The sequence below is a fragment of the Macrobrachium rosenbergii genome, chromosome 27, assembly GCF_040412425.1.
Source record: "Macrobrachium rosenbergii isolate ZJJX-2024 chromosome 27, ASM4041242v1, whole genome shotgun sequence".
NCBI lineage: Eukaryota > Metazoa > Arthropoda > Malacostraca > Decapoda > Palaemonidae > Macrobrachium > Macrobrachium rosenbergii.
This window is the reverse complement of record NC_089767.1, coordinates 32453196-32477081: the sequence shown is the minus strand read 5'-3', so window position 1 is coordinate 32477081 and position 23886 is coordinate 32453196. Positions and strand designations below refer to the sequence as shown.

General features: G+C 33.9%; 1 protein-coding gene across 1 annotated transcript in view; it reads left to right on the top strand.

Annotated features, from left to right (window-relative positions):
- The window catches only part of LOC136853575 (protein Wnt-4-like), a 335504-nt gene extending 327147 nt beyond the window's left edge, over positions 1-8357 (top strand). Inside the window, exons 6-8 of the mRNA XM_067129313.1 lie at positions 3809-3907; positions 5575-5781; positions 8067-8357. Of these exons, the coding sequence (XP_066985414.1) occupies positions 3809-3907; positions 5575-5781; positions 8067-8228 (468 nt within the window). The 3' untranslated portion in view covers positions 8229-8357. The remainder of the gene's footprint in view (positions 1-3808; positions 3908-5574; positions 5782-8066) is intronic.
- The last annotated feature ends 15529 nt before the right edge of the window (positions 8358-23886 follow it).

The window sequence follows — 23886 nt, the reverse complement described above, 5'->3', positions numbered from 1 at the left end:
AACTGTAACCTTTCGAACGATAGTCTCATTATTCAAACCAAACGTACATAACAATAAACGTATAATGAACAGCAATTAGAGATAGATAGTTATAACTGACGCTAGATACGGTCTTCAGCGCAAAGTATAATAAGCGAACTGCTCAGGAACGAGAGGGCTTCTTGTATTTTAAACAATAAGCTCATAAATCCTTGTCTCTTAATTAGTGAACCCGGCTATCGTAGGTATTGTTTTTCTCGCAGACCATACATAAATCTTTATAACTGCTATCAGACTTATTTTTTCAGATCTCAATTAAGAAGCTTTGAATTAGGTACCTAATTGTTGCTTGAGAAACACAGCAGGGAATTTCAACTATAAAGTTGGGCGGTAATTGTGTTGAAAATTACCATAGTGATTTAATGGAATATCAACTTCTCGTTAGTTTTGAAGTATTTGGTCGTGTGGGGAGCTAATTGTTTCCTGGGACTCGGTACATTTGATGGTGTATCGGTTAGTTATTATTATTATTCCTAGGTTATCTGACTATTTTCCTTCTCTCTCTCTCTCTCTCTCTCTCTCTCTCTCTGTGTGTGTGGGAAAAAATTCGATAATATATTGATTAGATAATTATTATACTCAGTTCATCTAACCATTCTCTCTCTCTCTCTCTCTCTCTCTGTATATTTGTGGGGGAAAAGAGTCGATAATTTGCTTAATTAATTATACTTGGGTTATCCAACCATTTTCCTCTCTCTCTCTCTCTCTCTCTCTCTCTCTCTCTCTCTCTCTCTCTCTCTCTCTCTCTCTCTGTGGAGAAAAAACATGCACATTCCAAGTGTGTAAAACCTCTTACCTCATGTGCAGACTTCCTCGCCGAATTTGGGAAAAACACTCACCCTGCAGGCTTAGTTTTTTTCTCTCTCTCTTCGGAAATACACCAAGTAAATCCGATAAGGAAAAACAACTCCTCTAACGAAATTATCAGTTGGAGGGAAAGGCTGCTGGCTTGGCCTCCCTCCCCCCCCCGAAAAAAAACAATGACTAGACCAAAGAAGTAATGTTGAGAACACGCCCCCAAGAAATTTCCTCCTAAGATGTGGGCTTCGTCGGTGGGCGTGCGGGCGGAGAAACACCCGTCAGCAACAACGAATTAACTTGTACGCAACAAGAAAGAGTTAATCAAAGTTTTTTCCACCCCCTCACTCTCTCTCTCTCTTCCCCTCTCCCTTACTTAGACCTTTCCAGCTCCCGCCAGCGTAAATCTACGCCTTGCTTAATTTACTTCTCACGTCAGTTTCCTGATCCAAAGAAAAAAAAATTAGAGGAAATAAAAAAGATAAAATGGAAGAAAGGGAAGGAGAAAAAACAAAGCAGATTCGGCAAAACAATACAATTTCTGATCTGTCTGTACAGCACGTCTGTTGATATGTGTGAGTGTATGTGTTTGAGAGAGAGAGAGACAGAGACAGAGACAGACAGACAGACAGACAGAGTCGTGCGTTAAGATAGTAATCTTCAGAGTTACTTGGGATGGTATATTGAATTATATTTTTTTTTTATTTTTCTTCTTTCTTCAACCAGTTGAGTTGTACGATTTTTTCTGACTCCTGTTAAATGCTTCCTGATCCTTTGTAAAAATTGAAGACTCTCTCTCTCTCTCTCTCTCTCTCTCTCTCTCTCTCTCTCTCTCTCTCTCTCTCTCTCTCTCTCTCTCTCTGAACTTTCAGATACAACTGGAATTTAAAAGTATCAGGAACTCTCTCTCTCTCTCTCTCTCTCTCTCTCTCTCTCTCTCTCTCTCTCTCACACACACACACACACACACACACACACACACACACCTGTGTCTGAACTCTCAAATACACCCGAAATTTGAATCGTGAGGAACCCCTTCCTGTATGAAAACTGTCTTTGTAATATGTTTATGCACAGACCAGTAAAGTAAATATTTATTACCTCCATATTTAAATAACTTGGAAAATAAAGCTGATAAAAGGTTATAAACTGGAAACACATCAATGTCCACCAAAAGGTTTATATATAAAGGGATGCTTCCAACGACTTCGACCAAAATCCGTACAACAGTTCAGAACTATTTAGTTAAGACAGATACACAAAGACAGGCAATGGTTTAAGCAGACATTACTCGTAGATGTTTATTATTATTATTATTATTATTATTATTATTATTATTATTATTATTATTATTATTATTATTGAAACCTTGGTTGTGTGCAGGGCGGTTGTGTTGAAAATGTTTGAAAATTTGTCTAAATTGTAGGGTTTGTATAAAATTTGTTTTTATAGATTTTCAAGCTATTCTTCTCGTCTAAAAGAATTTGTGTGTGTGTGTGTGTGTGTGTATCTGCCTGTCTGAGTGTGTTTTAACATTCCAGGAATGTTTTCAAGTTTCTCTTCTCGTCCAAAAGAATTGTGTTGTGTGTGTTTGTGTGTGTGTGTATGTGTGAGTGATTTAACTTTCCATGAATTTTTTACAATGTTGGGAACTTCTTAACTGTTAATTTTTTCCTTTTTATAAATCTGCTTTGTGACTTAACTCTTCCAAAAACAGATTAAGGATCATAAAAAAGATTAATTTTCCCTTCGAGGAGGCAAAATATTATCGAGTCCTTACACAGGAACCACTAAACTCCCTTAAGAAGAAGTTCCTTCTGTGACATATTTGTCGAAGTATTCAAAGGACGGGCGGACGGCGCGCTTGGCATATCTCTCTCTCTCTCTCTCTCTCTCTCTCTCTCTCTCTCTCTCTCTCTCTCTCTCTCTCTCTCTCTCAGCAGTTCAGTCATATAATGTAAATACTGTACAATTTGTTTTTAATGACGTTTAAACTCCCTATAATTCTCTCTCTCTCTCTCTCTCTCTCTCTCTCTCTCTCTCTCTCTCTCTCTCTCTCTCTCTCTCTCTCTCTCTCTCTCTCTCTCAAACACGACCGAAAGAATTCGACTTCCAGCGGAGAAAAAAATAAAAGTTTCTTATTTAAGTGACACTTGGAAGGTTTGAAGACAAATGCGGAATTCCCTTTTTTTCGGGATCGTACAAAAGTGGTTTTGGGAATCGTCTGTGAGGTGGGAATGGCGTCGTCGATTCTTTGGTTGGAATCAAGATTATTTTTAGGGAGAAGAAGAAGAGAAAGAGAAAAAACGGAAGAATTTTTATATGTGCATTATTTTTGTGGATCGAGAAATTATTATCCTGTATATTACTTTGAAAAGTAGCTTTTATTGAGAATAATTAGATCAGATATTATTATTATTATTGAATATTATTGCTGCTTCAGCTGCATTTATTTTGTAGAAGACTTTTTCTATTTTCCTTATTGCGGACTTCTCTTCATTGGAGGTGCGTGCTAACAAATATAGGCTATAGCTGTTAGCACGCACCTCCAATGAAGAGAAGTCCGCAATAAGGAAAATAGAAAAAGTCTTCTACAAAATAAATGCAGCTGAAGCAGCAATAACATTTAATAGAACCTGTTTAAAAGAGGGTCTGCTGCCATTATTATTATTATTATTATTATTATTATTATTATTATTATTATTATTATTATTATTATTATTATTATTCAAAAGATAAAACCTTATTCATATAGAACCAGCCTAGAAAAGGGGCCATTGACTCGAAATTCCAGATTTCTAGTGGTAGCAAAGATGAAAAATCCTATCAGACAATAATTTGTTATACGCCACATATCTCTTACGTGATTATAATTCATTCCTTATAGTACGTATGTTTTATTTTCCAGTCAAGGCTTGAAGACATTAATTTTAAGTACATTAACAATATTTATTCTCTTTTTTTTTCACAGCTTATTGAATCCAACATGCGCGTCGAGTGTAAGTGTCACGGAGTCTCTGGGTCGTGTGAGCTGAAGACATGTTGGAAAGCCATGCCCACGTTCCGGGAGGTAATGTTTCTCAGCCTCTTTTGTAATGGTTCTCAGTCGCTCTGTGGTGTTTCTCTGGCTTTTTGTAATGGTTTTTCAGTCCTTTTATAATGTTTCTCAGCCTTTTTGTAATGTTTTTCAGTTTAATGTTTGTCTGTCTTTTTGTCATGTTTCTCAGTCTTTGTTTAATGTTTTTTAGTCATATTGTAATGTCTCAGTCTTATTGTAATGTTTCTCAATTTTTGTAATGTGTTTCAGTATTTCTGTAATGTTTCTCAATATTTTGTTATGTTTCTCAGTCTTGTTATAATGTTTCTCAATTTTGTTATAATGTCTCTCAGTCTTTTTGTAATGTTTCCCACTCCTGTTGTGGATTTTCTCACTCTCGTTGTGAATTTTTAACATTTGTGTTGTAATGTTTTTCATTTTTTTAATGTTTTGTTATGTTTCCCAGTCATGTATAATGTTTCTCTGCCTTGTTGTAATGTTTCTTAGTCGTGTTGTCGTGTTTTTCAATAATTTTGTAATGTTCATAGCCTTTTGGTAAATTTCCTGTCATTTTGTAATGTTTCTGAGTCATTTTGTAAGGTTTCTCACTCATATTGTAATTTCTCAGTCTTTATGTAAAGTTGTCTCAGTCATCTTGTAAATTTTCTCACTCTTTTTACAATGTTTCTCAGTCTTTTGTAAATGTTTTTTCGGTCCTTTTGTAAAATGTTTCTCAGTCATGTGGTCATGTTTCACGTTCTTGTTATAATGTTTCTCAGTTTTTTAATGTTTTAAATCACAGTGTTGGTGTGTGAGAACGAACACTTTCTATTCTCGATTCTATCTATATTTATGATTAATTTATACATTTTTTCGTAATGTGAAGTAAAATCACATATATATTGTAGATAATGCCTTAATTATCCTTTATTTTCCCTCGTTCCCTTTTGTTTACGCTATAGTATAAGACAGGAATGGCGTTGCATTGCTAAAATTGTTATGGTTAGCTTTAAAATGATTCTAATAGAAAATTATTATAGTCATCCTTTAATATTATATCATAGAAAATGTACCCGATCCCTTCATAGAAAATGTAACCGTTTCAAAAATAGAGGGGAACTGCATCATTTTCGTTCCTTTCTGTGTGCTACAGTCACTGACCATTGTATATACTTCACTTCATTTACTCAGTATTTTATACAGTAATTAAAGTACTTATCAGATTTAAATATCTCTAATGCTTTTATATTACATAATGATTGTTAATTGTAATTATTGATTTAAAGTGCATCAGTTTTAGGAGTGATTTGAAAACAAAAAAGAAACCACATACCTATAGGCCTATCAACATCAGTTTTAGGAGTGATTTAAAAAGAGAAACCATATAACTATAGACCTACCATCGATTAAGACAAATAAATAAGTAAATCATTAAAATATATTGAAAAAATCAATTTCCTAAGTAGTCTAGTAAAACGCTTCCGGATCGGCGCGATCACCAAATTAGTTTTAGGAGTGAATTCAAAACAAAAAAACACAATTATAGGCCTATTAAATCAGCTTCAGAAGTGTTGTGAAAAAAGCATTATCAAAGGCATAAAAACACCAAATTTACGGCTGATTAAAACAAACAAAAAAATAAACCATTAAAATATATTTAAAATAACGAATCAGTTTCCTAAGCCGCAAAACTCTTCCAGATCGGCGAGATTCTGAAGGACAAGTTCGATGGCGCGACGGAGGTGCGTGTGAAACAGGTCTCCGGAAGGGCGGAGCTGGAGCCCAACAAGCAGTACTTCAAGAAGCCCACGGAGCTGGACCTGGTCTACGTCTCCGCCTCGCCCGAATATTGCGAATACGACATCAACAGCGGCTCCTTGGGCACCCACGGCAGGAGGTGCAATGAGGTAAGGGGGTGGGTGGGTGGATAGCTCCTGTAGAAGGAGGAAGGATGTGTGATGGGAAGGGGAGCTTCCGTAGAAGGCGCTCTAGAAGGGAAGGAAGGGGAGCTCCTGTAGAAGGAATGGGAGAAGCTCCTGGAGGAGGAGGAAGTGGGGAATGGAGCTCCCATAGAAGGAGAAAGAAGGAAGAAGCTCCAGTAGAAGGTGCTGTGGAATTGAAGGAAGGTGAGCTCCTGTAGAAGGAGGAAGTGGGGAAGGGGAGAAACTCCTGTTGAAGGCGCTGTTGGAGGAGGAGGAGGAGGGAGGTGAGGTGGGAGAGAGTTACGATTTAATAAAGTATAGGTCTTTTTTTAAGATTGTTTTTTTTACCCTTTCCTGCATGAGGTTTGCTTTTTATATTATTTTATAATATATATATATATATATATATATATATATATATATATATATATATATTTATATATATATATATATATATATATATATATATATATATATATATATATGTGTGTATGTATGTATATATATATATATATATATATATATGTATATATGTATTATACATATATATATATATATATATATATATATATATATATATATATATATATATATATATATATATATATATATATATAAATAAATATACATATAAAAACATTATTTACACGACAAAACTGTATATTTCGATTGGAAATCTTCAACCTTGATCACCACTGACCTAGATTGAAAGTTACCAGTTGAAATATATGACTGAGTTTTGTAAATAAGTATTTTTTGGGGGGGACCTTTTAAACTTCATATGTTGGGTACATACACTATTAAGACTGTTAATATTAATTTTGTGATTTTTAATGCACTAATTCTCTAATTTACACGAGAGGAAGAATTACAGTGAATTGTAAAATATTTTCACTCCACGTAACTTTTCGTCAGTTACCAGTTTTTCCAAACTCCGTTATTATAGCATGCGTTTAACCTTGACACATTATAATGTCTTTACAATGTAATTGGAGCCCCATCAATGGAATTCAAAAGGAAAACTGCGTTTTTCTCTAATTATTGAATTATTTACATAGCAGGTTTTCCTGTTATCATTGGCAAGTACGGTAATGCCACTGTTAACATATAAAGATTTTGTGATCACTTATTTCTAAAGTAGCGTCAGTGGACAAAAAAAAAATTATTTGTTCTTTTTTAAGGTTATTTTGATTAGTTCACTAAATGGAAATGAGTTTACCATCTAGCACTGAATAGTTTTCTCCTCTTTCTCAAGTGAAGCATTTTTAATTGTGTCCTCTTCTTCCTTCAGGTTTTATTTAAACTTTGCGCTTCTGAAAGTAGTTCCTCATACCAGCTTCCTTTTAGTTTAATAGCTGATTCATTTCTTACTTCAGCTTTGGAGTGGTTATTTCTTGTTATTATTGTCTAATCTATTTAAAGCTAGTTATCACGGCTTAATGCTTGTTCTTAGCCTGGTTGCAGTTTCTAGTTCAATTTTGTTCTCGTGTGTTAAAATTTTGGTTTAATTTTGCTTCTGCAAATTAACTGCCTACTTTTTAACAATTTGGTTGTATTCTGATTTGCCAATTAACCGAGTGTTTTTTTAAACAGTTGAGGTTCTATTGTGCTTCTGCTAATAATTATTGACATATTTCTTTGTACTCTCTCTGACGCATTCTTTTTCATTCGGGTGTTGCAATTCAGCTACAAAGCTTTAAAGGTACCTTTAACCTTTATAATTTAGCAGTATGATTTTTCAATTGTCTTTTTTTCTTATACATTTCTGGTATTATTCCCTTGTTGATTTTGACTGCTAATATTCTCGTGTGTTTGTGCGTGGTTTTTTTTTTAAAGCTGGTCACTTTTCGTTCCCTTCGAATTGGCAGATTGTTTTCCCTCAAAAATCCCAATTCAAGAACCATACGAGGTTCTCTCTCCTTGTTCAGACACCCCTTTTTCATTTTCAGAGGAGTTCCGGTAGTTCTGCAGTCATTAGATGTAGTTTCTATTCATTTAATGTCCCTCTCTAGTTCTCTCTAGCCTGCGAAACTGAAGCCTAGTCTCAAGGAGTGTGATTTACCAATTTCAAGAACCCTGCGAGGTTCTGCTTCCTTGTTCAGACACCCCATTTTTCAGTTTCAGAGAAGCTCGAATGGGTTTACATTAATTGTATTTTTTATTCATTTGGGGTCCTTCTTTGGCTCTCTCTAGCCTGTGAAACTGAAGCTTAGTCTCTAGGAAGCGATTTAAATGTAACCAGTTGCTGACGAATTCACGAAATCTTGCAGAGTTCCCGTGGACTGGACGGTTGTGACTTACTCTGCTGTAACCGAGGGTACAGCAGCTCCCAGGAGCGAGTGAAGGAGAGGTGTTCATGCAAGTTTCACTGGTGCTGCTTCGTCAAGTGCAGAACTTGCATTCGTGACGTCACGGTGTACACCTGCAATTAACCAGCCAAGCCAAGCCAAGCCAAGGTCAGCCAAGCCAGCTGGGGACTGAAGAAGACGAAGAAGAAGAAGTAGAATCCCCCGTGGACAACCCTGGAGAGTGATTCACGCTGTTTTCAGTACCTGGAAAATTAAAAATAATAATAATAAAAAAGGAATAATATACTATTTAAAACATGATAAAACAAATTGTCACATTTACCTGAAAATATATATAGTGTAAGGCCATAATACTATTTTATGGGAACATTTTGACATAGGTGAATATATATATATGTTAATTCATAATTTTCTCAGATTATTATTAATAATAAAGACACGTTGCATTTTGTTGGTGGTGAAGAAAGAGAATTGGAGATGGCTTATGAGCCAATCTGATTACTTAAACGAAAGAAAAGTGTTTACAAAAAGGAGTTGTAAATGTATAAATGTAAGCCTCTGGAAACTCAGAGAGAGGAGAGAGCTGATGATAAAGATTTGTAAATAGTTTCATTAGCTTTTAGCATCGTAGACTCGTAGTAGTAAGGTTCAGAAACCTCCAATTTTAATGTCTTTGTTTACAAGGTGTTGTTTTGTTTACACATTTACAACCACGTTTACAACAACAACGATTCCAAGACGTCCCCCAGATGAGATTTTGATTCTGGGGGCGAATTGCGTGGCTAATTATCCAAGCATTTGAATTCATTGCATACCTATAGCTTATGAGTGCTTTCAAATGCATTGGAGGATTTTATGTGGCCCCACGGTCCGTTTCTACAATAGAACTTCCTTATAATGCATAATAATACCAGGTTTTCTCAAAGCAGATGCTTCTTTAAGCAGAAGTAATCCTACTGATAGGGATTTTAAGTAATCCAGTTGATGGGGGATTTTGCAGCTTTGCAACAGACTCATTGCTACAGAGAGACTACAAATTCACAATTGCAGCACTGCAAGTGATGAAAATGGACATTGGTTTTGCAGCTGCATTGTTCTGATGTGTGTCTGATAATTTGATCGTAGCAACAAGGACTCTGCTACAGAAGAAGATAAAACTCAGTAATGTGGTGAAGGACAGCAACCAGGACTCTGCTACAGAAGAGGATAAAAAAACTGAGTAATGTGGTAAATGTGTAGACAGAATACTGTCCTGTAGAGAGGAGACTGTTTAGACCTAAAATAAATAAATTTGTGTAGCGGTGGTGTAGGATCATTGGAAGGTCAAGATTTTGTACGAAGGGAGTTGTCTCTTAACTTGATGATGACTTAAAGATCAATTCTTGTAAGTACTACTTATAATACTACTGCTATTACTATTACTATTACTGTTACTACTATTACTGTAACTTGTTCAAGTGAAATGTTCATTTCCGTGTTCAATATCCAGTCTACTCCTACAAAGAATTGATAGAAAAATCAATCTCCTTATTTTATAAGATGGAAAAAAACTAATGGTCTATTATGAAATAGTTATACATATGTATATTCTCTTTAGAAATCCTTCCTCCTATTTCTGAATGAGAGTTTGTGTATGTATGTATCTACATGTATGAATACATATGAATACGTATGTATGATTTGAGTATCATCAATCGCTTCTTCCGTCTGTCCATATAAGGTTATGTATGCCTGCTCTGTATGCCTGATTCGTATGTATGCCTGCTTCGTGTGTATGCCTGCGTACGAGGGAAGTTTAGTGGTTGGTCCAGCAATAATAAATAAATTGCCAGATAGGTGGCGTTGTTTTTTTTATCTTTTATCAAGTTTAATTTTTTTTCTCGTGAATGTTGTATTGATATACGTCTTGTCATGGGGATTATTATTATTATTATTATTATTATTATTATTATTATTATTATTATTATTATTATTATTATTATTATCCTGAAAGTTATTTCATAATTATTTTTACTGTCCTGAAAGTTACTACAACTATTATTATTATTATTATTATTATTATTATTATTATTATTATTATTATTATTATTATTATTATTATTATTGTCCTGAATTTATTATTATTATTATTATTATTATTATTATTATTATTATTATTATTATTATTATTATTATTATTATTATTATTATTATTATTATTATTATCTCTAACCTGATGTAAATAAGTCCTATTCTAGCATTAAGGCAGTTTACTTATAAAAGAAGCTCCTCCCCCAATACTGCCTTTGAAAGGTCAAAAGGTGAGGTGAGGTCAGGTCAGGGTTCCTCAAGCAATACATGATGATGGTTCTCACTTTCCTACTTGGATTTCAGTCTATCAGAAAAAAAACGCGAGTCATCTAGACACTTATACTTTGTGATTGAGTCATCATAAGTCATGTAGGATCACATATTATACTTTGTGAGTGAGGGATCTGGCCATTTGTAAAGTGACGCGTTGGGGGAGGGGCTTACTTTTCGTCTAGCGGCTACTTAAACTAAAATACATTGGTATAGAAACTTTCTTTACATCGAGTAGTTGAGTATAGACGTCCTATTCCTCCTATTCTCTCTCTCTCTCTCTCTCTCTCTCTCTCTCTCTCTCTCTCTCTCTCTCTCTCTCTCTCTCTCTCTTCTATCTGCTATTTCCATTCGTCGTTGTCTTTGTCCTTCTTCTTCTTCTTCTTATTCTTCTCATCTTTGTCTCTCGTTCTCGAGCAGATAGCTTTTGTGTTGTGTCGACTTTCAGATGTTTTCATAATTTTTTCCATATGAAGATTTCTTGGTGGTCTGGTCACCACACAGTGTCTAGGGATGGGATGGCGACGGCCACAGAACACAGCAATAATTTCTGACGTAATTTCTGAGGCGATTTGGTGAAATGAGGTTGTTGGTGAGACCAAATGGTTGTGGTCTCAGTCACATTTTTTGTGAATTTTTTTTTTTTTTTTTCGTCGTAATAAAATGGGATGTTTCCTAGGCAGTTGTTTCCTAATTTTTCCTCTCCCAAATGGCCCTTACTTGTTACATTTAGTTCTGTAGGAATTTTATAACCAGTATAGGTGTCCTGTTATTTTAAAAGTTTAATTACTAAATACTTCCACTTATGACGTGTAATCTGTCTAATGTTCTTAAGTGATTTTGTAACTGATGAAAAGTAAATCATGTTTTGTTTTCGTGCTATGGTCAGCATTTCGGTTTTAGAGTTAAATAAAAAATGTAAAATTAAATGGGATTGGTTTGTGTGTATATAAATACACACACACACACACATATATATATATGTGTATGTATATATATATATATATATATATATATATATATATATATATATATATATATATATATATATATATATATATATATATATATATGTACTATATAAATATGTGTGTAATTCTCCTTGTTCTCCAATGCGAGCTATACAGCAAATTTCTACAAAAACGAAATACGGCACAGGGCAAAATGCAATTAGTAAAGGCTCTCTCTCTCTCTCTCTCTCTCTCTCTCTCTCTCTCTCTCTCTCTCTCTCTCTCTCTCTCTCTCTCTCTCTCTCTACATAATGTCAATGTCTACATATTTTCCACCTATTCTTCATCTCTCTCTAATCGTATTTTATGTAAAGCTACAAGATTCGTGGTCAGAGGTAGCTATTAGAAAATTAAAAAAACTTTTATATATATAGATCTGTTTGTTGATCTAAATGACTATTCTTATTTATTACGATATTAATCCTACAAAAAATAAAAAAAGTAATTTCAGTGTAATTCTCGATTACATTATAACTGAAAGTCTGTGTATGCAACTATCATCAACATCAATTGTAAAATAGATTAAAATTCCTGTACAATTTGTATTCTCTTTTATTTCCTATGCCCTCCTTTTTTTTTCCAGGTCGCTGATAGAAGGATGTATAAAGGATTTATACATTTATACATCCTTTGTACTGTATAAACTTGGTTTGTGTACTCATTTTCACAGACAGGGTATACTGTTCTTGAGGAATTCATGGTATCTTTGAAGTATCTATAGATGATTTATATACAGTATTTATACACCCTCTATAATGTATAAACTTTGTGTGAACTCTTTTTCAAACTGACAGGGTATACTGTACTTGAAAAATTCATAGATCTTTGAAGGATGTAGAAATGATTTATACATTTATACATCCTTTATAATGCATAAACTTTGTGTGTGGTCTCTTTCACACTGGCATGATATCCTGTGTTACAGAATGCATAGTAGTTTTGGAGGAATAGCTTAAGAATCGTTTAGAAGCTATAGCTTAGTTCTCTCATTAGGAAGAATGTCAAATGAATAGTCTTCGTATGATACATGTAAGGCATTTTGTAGTCGTTTTGATTAGCAGTCCCACCCATAATCACAGCTGGGACAGTATTGCCCAAAATTATAGGTTAATGGTACCATTGTTGAAATGACTACAGTAACCTAAAGATAAATTTCTTTTTGTAAGGAAATAGGGATTTTAAAAACGCCATGTGTAAGGAAATGGGGATTTTAAAAATGCCTTTTTTAAGGAAATGGGTATTATAAAAACTCCTTTAGTGAGGAAATAGGGATTTTCGAAACGCCTTTGGAAGGAAATGGGGATTTTAAAAACTCCTTGTGTAAGGAAATGGGATTTTAAAAACGCCTTTAGTAAGGAAATTGGGATCTGAAAAACACCTTTTGTCAGCAAATGGGGATTTTATAAACTCCTTTTGTAAGAAAATGGGATTGTAAAAAGTCCTTTTGTAAGGAAATGGGGATTTTAAAAACGCCTTTTGTAAGGAAATGGTAATCTAAAAAACGCCTTTTGTAAGGAATTGGTAATTTTAAAAACGCCTTTTGTCAGCAAATGGAGATTTTAGAAACTCCTTTTGTAAGGAAATAGGGATTTCAAAAAGTACTTTTGTAAGGAAATAGGAATTTTAAAACTCCTTTTGTAAGGAAATAGTGATTTTAAAAACTCCCTCTTTAAGGAAACAGGGATTTTAAAACCACCTTTTGTGAGGAAATTGGGATCTTAATCCTTTTTGTAAGGAAACGGGGATTTTAAAAACTCATTTTCTAAGGAAATGGGGATTTTAATCACCTACAATGAAAAGGAGACGAGAAATTGTACCCTTTAAAATGTTTTGCAAGTTCCCAAAATCTATCACAAACTAAATTTGGTATCAGTGATGCTTACACGAGTCTGTGAAATCTTAAGAGAGACTCCCCATCTTCTTGATGTGGTCTTACAAATACAGATTTCCATTTAATGCATAGCCAAAGATATTGTAGATATATTAAGGTCATTAAAAGCTCACTAGAATTTCAGGTCAAACGAGTTCAGCCTTCCTCTTGTACGCCACCGCGAATGTACTTGGCAATCTGTTGTACAAGAAGATAGGACGTGTAAGTGATCTACAGTTGTTCTTTAAAATATGTTTACCTCATATTACGTAAGATTCACTTAACAATCTCCGCTTTTCACAATATTGTGAATTTCTTAAAAATGAAGAATTTATGGCAGTGGCTAGCATCACTTTAGGAATTTCGAAATAGGGCCAGATTCCTGTCCCACCATTTCGACAGATTTAGGCACTATCCCCGTAGAGGGGTAGTACCGTCACTGCACCTCACTGTGGACGTTACTTAAAGTTCTTTGTAGCTTCCCCTTCTGCCCCTAGCTGCAACCTCTTTCATTCCTTTGACTATACCTTAGTTCATATTCTTTTTCTTCCATCTTACTTTCCTCAACCCTCTCGCAACAATTGTTTCATAGTGTAATTGGGAGGTTTTTATCCAGTTACACCTTTAAAACCTTTTTACTCTCAGTTTCCCTTCAAGCTCTGAATGACAGACGTCCTACCAGCGCTTGGCCTTTGGCCGAAATTTTATATTTTAGACATAGGCTCTATATAATTCCCTTGTTGTCTGTCATAGCAAAATCATAACTTCTAAATCCATATCAAATGTTTGGTTAATAACTTGTTTTCCCTGTTGAAAGGAATCCAAACAGTTCTGAAAAATTGCTACAAAAGCAATTTTGTAAGTCACCTGATACGGGATATCGTATGTTTTCATATTGCTGCTTGAAATTCATTTTTAAAATTCGTCTGCGTTGGATTTTTTTTATGAATTTCCTTAGCAACTTGTTGCACGGGGATATTGAAGGACTTGATAAAAATCATTCTTTATTGGAATTAAAATGTCGAACACTGTAACCTGAAACCCATATAAACATTGTACGTGATATTGTATTTCAGTTTATTTCACTGATATTCCTTTAAAAGCAAAGATATTTTGTTATGCTAATTTTTGCATATTCCCTAAAAGTTTTTTGTAATGGTTAATGATTCAACTTATTTATTTAGCATTATTTTGGCCTTTACTTGCGCTCTAATACAAAATCTGATTTTGATATGTTAAACTAACATCCAATATGGAGTCTGTTGTGACCGTATATAGGACATAAAAAAATTTTACTATTGTTTTTCCTTGTGTCGATTTAATTTTATCAGTTAAGTGTTTTTGCTGGATATACATTCTACTTGTTTATCGTCTTCTTTGCTTGAGATTTTATCAGATTTTATCATATATATATTTTTTTAAAACGAAAAATATTTTTGTTTTATATGCCTCCTACTATTTTTTCCTCTTTGCTGAAATTTTATCTTTTTTTTTATAGATATCCAGAGAAATGTTTTTGCTTTATTTGTCTTCTACTCTTCTTTCCTCATCTTTGCTAAGTTTTCATCAGTTTTCAAATAAATATTTATATTTTTAAAACTAAATATTTAAGTTTGAATATTATCGTAATGTCCTCGAGATATTTCCCTTCAGACTGTTAAAACTGAAGGAAATATTCACCTTCCCAAGCAACTAAAAACACATCAAGGAGTTTTCTTCGGACAGAATAATATCTTAAATAATAATATCTTGATAATATCTTAATAATATCTTAAAAACGTTCCTTTTTAAGCCCGAACGGCAGGGGCCACATTATCACGGATTAGACTCCATCTCGCCGGATTACAGGATTTCAGAACTAAATTCAGGGGCTGTTTATATGATATCTAAAGGAAACGCGATACATCACCATTACATGTTTTATAGTAATTTAAAGATATTCTTCCCGGAAGTCTGAGTCTCTCTCTCTCTCTCTCTCTCTCTCTCTCTCTCTCTCTCTCTCTCTCTCTCTCTCTCTCTCTCTCACAAGGCAAATGATAAACATAATAAACATGTACATTAGGGTGCTAACTAACATTCTCTCTCTCTCTCTCTCTCTCTCTCTCTCTCTCTCTCTCTCTCTCTCTCTCTCTCTCTCTCTCTCTCCCCAAGGGAAATGACAAACATAATAAACATGTACATTAGGGTGCTAACTTTAACATTTTTTCTCTCTCTCTCTCTCTCTCACACACAAGGGAAATGATAAACATAATAAACATGTACATTAGGTGCTAACTGTAACATTCTCTCTCTCTCTCTCTCTCTCTCTCTCTCTCTCTCTCTCTCTCTCTCTCTCTCTCTCTCTCTCTCTCTCCCAAGGGAAATGACAAACATAATAAACATGTACATTAGGGTGTAACATTCTCTCTCTCTCTCTCTAACTCTCTCTCTCTCTCTCTCTCTCTCTCTCTCTCTCTCTCTCTCTCTCTCTCTCTCTGAAGGAAATGACAAACATGATAAACTCATCAGGTCTCATTCTCTCTCTCTCTCTCTCTCTCTCTCTCTCTCTCTCTCTCTCTCATGATAAACATGTACATCAGGGTGCTAACTCTCTCTCTCTCTCTCTCTCTCTCTCTCTCTCTCTCTCTCTCTCAAGGGAAATGACAAACATAATAAACATGTACATTAGGGTGCTAACTTTAACATCTCTCTCTCTCTCTCTCTCTCTGAAGGGAAATGACAAACATGATAAACATGTACATCAGGGTGCTAACTCTCTCTCTCTCTCTCTCTCTCTCTCTCTCTCTCTCTCTCTCTCTCTCTCTCTCTCTCTCTCTCTCTGAAGGGAAATGACAAACATAATAAACATGTACATCAGGGTGCTAACTTTAACATTCTCTCTCTCTCTCTCTCTCTCTCTCTCTCTCTCTCTCTCTCTCTCTCTCTCTCTCTCTCTCTCTCTCTCTCTCTCTCTCTCTGAAGAAGGGAAATGACAAACATGATAAACATGTACATCAGGGTGCTAACTTTAACATTTCTCTCTCTCTCTCTCTCTCTCTCTCTCTCTCTCTCTCTCTCTCTCTCTCTCTCTCTCTCTCTCTCTGAAGGGAAATGACAAACATGATAAACATGTACATCAGGGTGCTAACTTTAACATTCTCTCTCTCTCTCTCTCTCTCTCTCTCTCTCTCTCTCTCTCTCTCTCTCTCTCTCTGAAGGAAATGACAAACATGATAAACATGTACATCATCTCTCTCTCTCTCTCTCTCTCTCTCTCTCTCTCTCTCTCTGAAGGAAATGACAAACATGATCATGTACTCTCTCTCTCTCTCTCTCTCTCTCTCTCTCTCTCTCTCTCTCTCTCTCTCCGTTCATCTAAGGGAAATGACAAACGATAAAATTACATGGTGTCACTCTCTCTCTCTCTCTCTTTAGATGTCAGGACAAACATAATAAACATGTACATCAGGGTGCTAATTAATTTTTCTGGGTCGTTCTCTCTCTCGTCAACTCCTGTCTCAGGGTTAAATAAATGACAAACATTTTGTCAGGGTTTTAACATTTCTCTCTCTCTCTCTCTCTCTCTCTCTCTCTCTCTCTCTCTCTCTCTCTCTCTCTTCTCTCTCTCTCTCATAATGTACATTATAAATAAGAAATCATACAAAATTCAGCATTTCTCTCTCTCTCTCTCTCTCTCTCTCTCTCTCTCTCTCTCTCTCTCTCTCTCTCTCTCTCTCGTTCATTTTATTATGATGTCACCGTTTAGATGTCAGGATAATTATCAGCAATAATTTTTATGCCATCAATATAAATATATTATTTTGTGGTTATAATAGGTTTATAAATATATATATATATATATATATATATATATATATATATATTATATACAGTATGTATGTATATATATGTATATTTTATATGTATATATATATATATATATATATATATATATATATATATATATATATATGTATATATGTATGTATGTATGTATGTATGTATATATATGCGTGTGTATGTGTAAATCTGTTCACAGAATAAAACAGGGACTCCCAACCCACAAGAACCAGTTATTGAATACGGCAGACGACCTAAAAAAACAAAATATACTATATATAAAAATCTTTCGCAGTAAACCAAACTGATGAGGGATTAAGCTGTTTTTAAAATGAAATAAAGGGATTTATCCAAAGTTAAGAAAAAAAATATTGATTTAAGACGGAAAAGTGTCAAAATAATTGGAGGGATTATTGATAAGGATTCGACCTTACCGGTCAAGACTTGGGGGTTATACAAAAAAAGACAGTGAATAACTTTCTGAATGACTTTATACATGCAAAGGGTTAAGAGACCAAAAAGGTGTTTTGCAATCGGTGAATTTTATCGGTTACCGGGTCTCGACCTCCTAACTAGAGTTGCCAAAAAAAATTAATGAATAAATGTAAATAAGTAAAAAAGTGGAAGGGGGTGAGTATTAATAGATAGGTGAATCTTTTAGGTCTCCATTCCACTATTATTATTATTATTATTATTATTATTATTATTATTATTATTATTATTATTATTATTATTATTATTATTATTATTATTTTATTATTCAGTAGATAAACACTACTAATATGGAACATTATTATTATTATATTATTATTGTTATTATTATTATTATTATTATTATTATTATTATTATTATTATTATTATTATTATTATTATTATTATTATTATTATTATTATTATTCGGAAGATGAACCCTATTCATATGGAACAAGCCCACCACAGGGGCAACTGACTTGAAATTCCAGCTTCCAAAGAATATCTTTAAAATTCTCTCTCTCTCTCTCTCTCTCTCTCTCTCTCTCTCTCTCTCTCTCTCTCTCTCTCTCTCTCTCTCTCTCTCTCTCAGGGGCGTTCCTCACGCTTGCTTTTCTTCCAATGTAAATTTGTGTTTTACGTATACAAGAAATGATACAAAATCCATCATTTTTAACATTCTCTCTCTCTCTCTCTCTCTCTCTCTCTCTCTCTCTCTCTCTCTCTCTCTCTCTCTCTCTCTCTCTCTCTCTCTCTCTTAGAAACCTTTTCTTCCGCAGGCTATACAATCTACCATCTATACTCCACTGTATATAAATATATGCGCTCTACGGACATCCTGTCATCTTGCAATTAAATACAAGTAGGACAATGAGCTATTGTGACTTCATTGTTTAGAAAAGGAAGGACAGAAACCTCATTAAATGAAGCTCTTTCTTCTGCCACACTTTTGTGAAGAATTATGACAATAAGATGGTAAAGTGGCTGGAGTTGAAACGTTTCTTTTATTTTTATTTTTTTTTATTTTCTCAATTCAGGTAGAAGCGTATTTTTTTTTTGGGGAAATAGTTTCTTTGTGGTGATAATCGCCCACTCAGATCCTGTTTCTCTCTCTCTCTCTCTCTCTCTCTCTCTCTCTCTCAAGGCTAAGAAAAATATTTTCCTATGACTGGATTCACAAGAAACGATAATCGACTGAAAATCTCATTTCTAAACCATTGCAATATTGGTTATTATCTCTCTCTCTCTCTCTCTCTCTCTCTCTCTCTCTCTCTCTCTCTCTCTCTCTCTCTCTCTCTCTCTCTCAAGGTTAAGAAAAATATTTTCCTATGTCTGGATTCACAAGAAACGATAATCGACAGAAAATCTCATTTTTAAACCATTGCAATATTGGTTATTATCTCTCTCTCTCTCTCTCTCTCTCTCTCTCTCTCTCAAGGTTAAGAAAAATACTTTCCTATGTCTGGATTCACAAGAAACGATAATCGACAGAAAATCTCATTTTTAAACTATTGCAAAATTGGTTATTATCTCTCTCTCTCTCTCTCTCTCTCTCTCTCTCTCTCTCTCTCTCTCTCTCTCTCTCTCTCTCTCTCTCTCTCTCTAGGTTAAGAAAAATATTTTCCTATGTCTGGATTCACAAGAAACGATAATCGACAGAAAATCTCATTTTTAAACTATTGCAATATTGGTTATTATCTCTCTCTCTCTCTCTCTCTCTCTCTCTCTCTCTCTCTCTCTCTCTCTCTCTCTCTCTCTCTCTCAGTGATATAATAGGTCAGATGTATCTTGAAGATTATCATTTGCCTTACCTACATTTTGTGACTGCGTGAGGTAAATAAACAAAGTGTCCTACTGTCATCATTGTTAAGCAAGCCTTATGCCAGCACTCAGTCCTGCTCTTGGGCAGCTCCTAAAGGCAAAGAGCAAGCAGAACAGAGTATCAAAAGCACCCAGCTATTGTAAGATAACTGAATTATGGACAGTGGTTTGTACTAAGGTTTTTTCGTAGGATAACAAAAGAGCGAATAATATGTCAATGCTTTGTATTCATACTTGGTCGATATAGTCTTTTGTTTTTCATTTGTCAGCGTTATTCTGAAATTGCACGAATCCATGACAGTCGCACAGCTACGTGCAAGTAATAAATAGTACGTGCCTTATCGATCTGGCTTTCTGGTACGTATGTATGTATATACAGTATATATATATATATATATATATATATATATATATATATATATATATATATATATATATATATATATATAGATATATATATATTTTAGATATATATGTATATATATAAATATATATATATATATATATATATATATATATATATATATATATATATATGAATATATATATATATATATATATATATATATATATATATATATATATATATATATATATATATATATATATATATATATATATATATATATATATATATATATACGTATATATATATGTGTGTGTGTGTAGGGGCGTCGTTCCCAATGCATCATTCAGATAGCAGTTTAATCCGAGGGTTTCAGCAGATCAATTGTGGATTAGCAGTGAGCATCCCTGAATGGTTATTTAAGGAACAGCTGAGCTATGCATATTTGCATAGGCTCTTTGATTTTATTACTTTATTTATTTATCGATTCCTATCTTTTTTTTCCGTCAGTGGCTTCATTGACAGTTGCGTTTCTCAAGAGAACTGGAAAGAATTGAAAAGAGAAGCTTTGGAAGAGAAAGATATCTTGTAAGACGTTTTGTTAAGTATTTCGAAAAATCAATTTTATATATCGTATTTTGCACTTGTGCTGAACTGGGATTTTTTTTTTTTTCCGTGAGAGGGGTATATGATCTTGCATGAGTCTTCTGTTGTTTGTTTTTTATTCACACACACGCACACACACATATATATATATATGTATATATATATATATATATATATATATATATATATATATATATATATATATATATATATATATATATATATATATATATATATATATATATATATTCAATTATATCAATTATATATTTTTTTTCTAAAATAGTCGTCCAGACTTCCACCTATTCTATTTCTTTTTAAAGTATTTTTATTTTAATTCATTTTCCATACTCCTCTTTTTAGAAAGATCTTAGTGGGTGACAGTTCCCATTTTCTGTGCGAGGTAACTAAGTTTTAATTCCACCCAGTTCCCATTTTCTATTCACGAGAAGACAAGTTTTAATTCCACCCTTTGAAGTTGAAGGATGCTGCGTTGAAATCTCCAAACAAGTGCCTCGTGGCTCTCGAATAAGTCGAGAACAATGAAAATGAGATCTTCCGGAAGTCGAATAATAATTCCACTTCTCGTTGATGGAATAAAGGAAGAAAGAAATGAATAATAAATTAAGAGAATCAAGAAATCGAATAATAATTCCATTTCTCGTAAAAGATTAAGGAAAGAAAGGAATGAATAATAAATTAAGAGAATCAGGAAGTCGAATGATAGTTCTACTCCTCGTCAGTGGAATAAAGAAAGAAAGTAAATAAAAACAAGAGAAAAAAGTAAATAAAAAGAATAGCAGAGTAATTTCTGAGAGGAAGAGGAGAAGGCTAAAAGAGAAGCGAGAGAGAGTAAAAGGTCTCCTCCTTTTGTCAGAGAGAGAGAGAGAGAGATAGAGAGAGAGATCCGGCCTGGCTGCTTCTAATTGTTTCCTCTCCATTATTTCGTTTTCCCTACCGACGCTCTCTGCGATGCCCTTTGTAGCTTGCTGTGGCTGCGGCTGTGTTGCCTTTGAGGGGAGGGGGAGAGGTAGGAGGGAGGGGGAATTACGGGGTAGTTACTCCTGGAGTTAGGGGGGAGTTGCTCCTGGAGTTAGGGGGAGTTATCCCAAGGATATCCACTCCTCTACCCACCTCCTGAAGTAAGGCCCAAAGGGTTGGACAAGGGTAGGGGTAAGGGAGGAACTAGGGAATTTAGGAGAGTTGAGGGGAAGGGGGAAATTAGGGGAAGTTATTTCAAGGATATATGTTCTCCTCCAACACTCCTTCCCCAGCCTTTGTGATTTTATGTTTATTTAATCTTATTAATATCCAGTGGTCCTTTTGTGACGTGGCAAAATGTCTCCTGCTTTTAGTATTGTTTCAAATCGTTTTCTGTGATTCAAAATTCAAAACTTTCACCAGATTCCCAATTTTTAGTCACTCTGTTTTTAGTGGTATTGTCATAAATAGTTTTCCCTGATTCGAAATTTAAATCTTTCGTCAAACTCACAATTTTTAGCCACTGCTTTTAGTGGTATTGTCATAAATAGTTTTCTGTGATTCAAAATTGAAAACTTTCACTAGATTCGCAATTTTTAATCACTGTGTTTTTAGTGGTATTGTCATAAATCGTTTTCTCTGATTCGATCGCCAAACTCGCAAGTTTTAGTCACTGTGACGAATTCTTTTGATCGCTTTTACAACGAACAGTGAGATATGTATGTGAGAGTTATCATAATAGGCACCTTACTTTAGGGATTATACAGGTATACAACGATTACCCGAGTTAAATGACGATAAGTGTGGTCATTCATTGGATGGGTGTCCAAGACAGAAATATGTCATATGCCAAAATATATTTGATGTAAGCTAGATGGATAGCACCGTATGGAACCCACTTTTGTATATATGTATATATATATATATATATATATATATATATATATATATATATATATATATATGTATGTATATATATATATGTATATAAATATTTATATATGATATATATATATATATATATATATATATATATATATATAATATTTATTTATTTATATAATATTTATGTATATATATATATATATATATATATATATATATATATATATATTTATATATATATATATATATATATATATATATATATATATATATATATATATATAATTCCTTCATACAGAGAGTCAACATATTTTGCTAAAAAAATAAAATTGACAGAAAGAAGCAATTCCGAACTCCCATTAAGGAACATTTAGCTAAACGCTCCATACCACAATTGTCAAATGAAAGACCATTCCTTTTGTCAGCCATTCTAAAAAGATTAAACAGAAAAATTCCTTCTGACCAGTACTGTACATTTAGCTGGAAATTATAGCCCTGCAATCAGGCTAAGTTGTGTTTTTATTGATTCTGTAATTATAACCGCACGCTCCTTATGGATTATATTCTTGTTGCCTCTGTTAATGGTGAGGGGCAGTGGTGCCTGTGATTTTATCACTGTTTGTCCGCTTTTATGGGTCTTTGTGGTAACTGATTTACGCCAAAAGTTATGTGTGGAATTTCACGAAAATTTCACCAAAGCCGGGCTGTTCGGTGGCAAATAGTTATTAGGTTTTGCGCGAAAAGTTACGTCCGGAATTTCACGAAAGTTTGACCAGAGGTTGGGCTGATAGGTGGTAACTAGTTGTAAAATTCTGGATGAAAAAAGAAGTTATGTTTGGAATTTCACGAAAATTTGACCAGAGATTGAGCTGATTGGTGGTAACTAAAATTAGATTCTGGGTGAAAAAGGAAGTTATGTTTAGAATTTCACGAAAATTTGACCAGAGGTTGGGCTGATAGGTGGTAACTAGTTATTAGATTCTGGATGAAAAAAGAAGTTATGTTTGGAATTTCACGAAAATTTGACCAAAGATCGGGCTAGTGATTGGCAAATAGTTATTAGAGTTTGAGTTAAATCAAAATTTAGGGACAGGAATTTAACGAAAATCTGACCAAAAGTCAGGCTTGTGAGTGGAAACCAGTTACTAGATTTTGGGTGAAATCGAGACATAAGGAAGAGACATTTCAGGCAGAAATGGTTTATTGAGTTTTTGTGGGGCTTTGTTTTAACTAATTTGAGCAAAAAGTTATGTGTGGAATTTCGCGCAAATCTGACCAAAGGTCTGGCTTGACAGGTGGCAAGTAGTTATTAGATTCTGGATAGAATTTATATATATGTATATATATACTGTATATATATATACATACATACATACATATATATATATATATATATATATATATATATATATATGTGTGTGTGTGTGTGTGTGTGTGTGTATGTATAATTATAAATAAAAAGAAGCCCATTGACCTTCTGAATAAAAACTTCATCCCCCCCAAAAGATAAAGAACAAAGAATGAAGAATAAATAAAGTGAGATAAAGAATTAATAAAGGAAAGAAATAATCTGATTAAAAAGTTATGTGTGACTTTGCCAACCTGGTTGTAGATGGAGTGACTTGTATAAA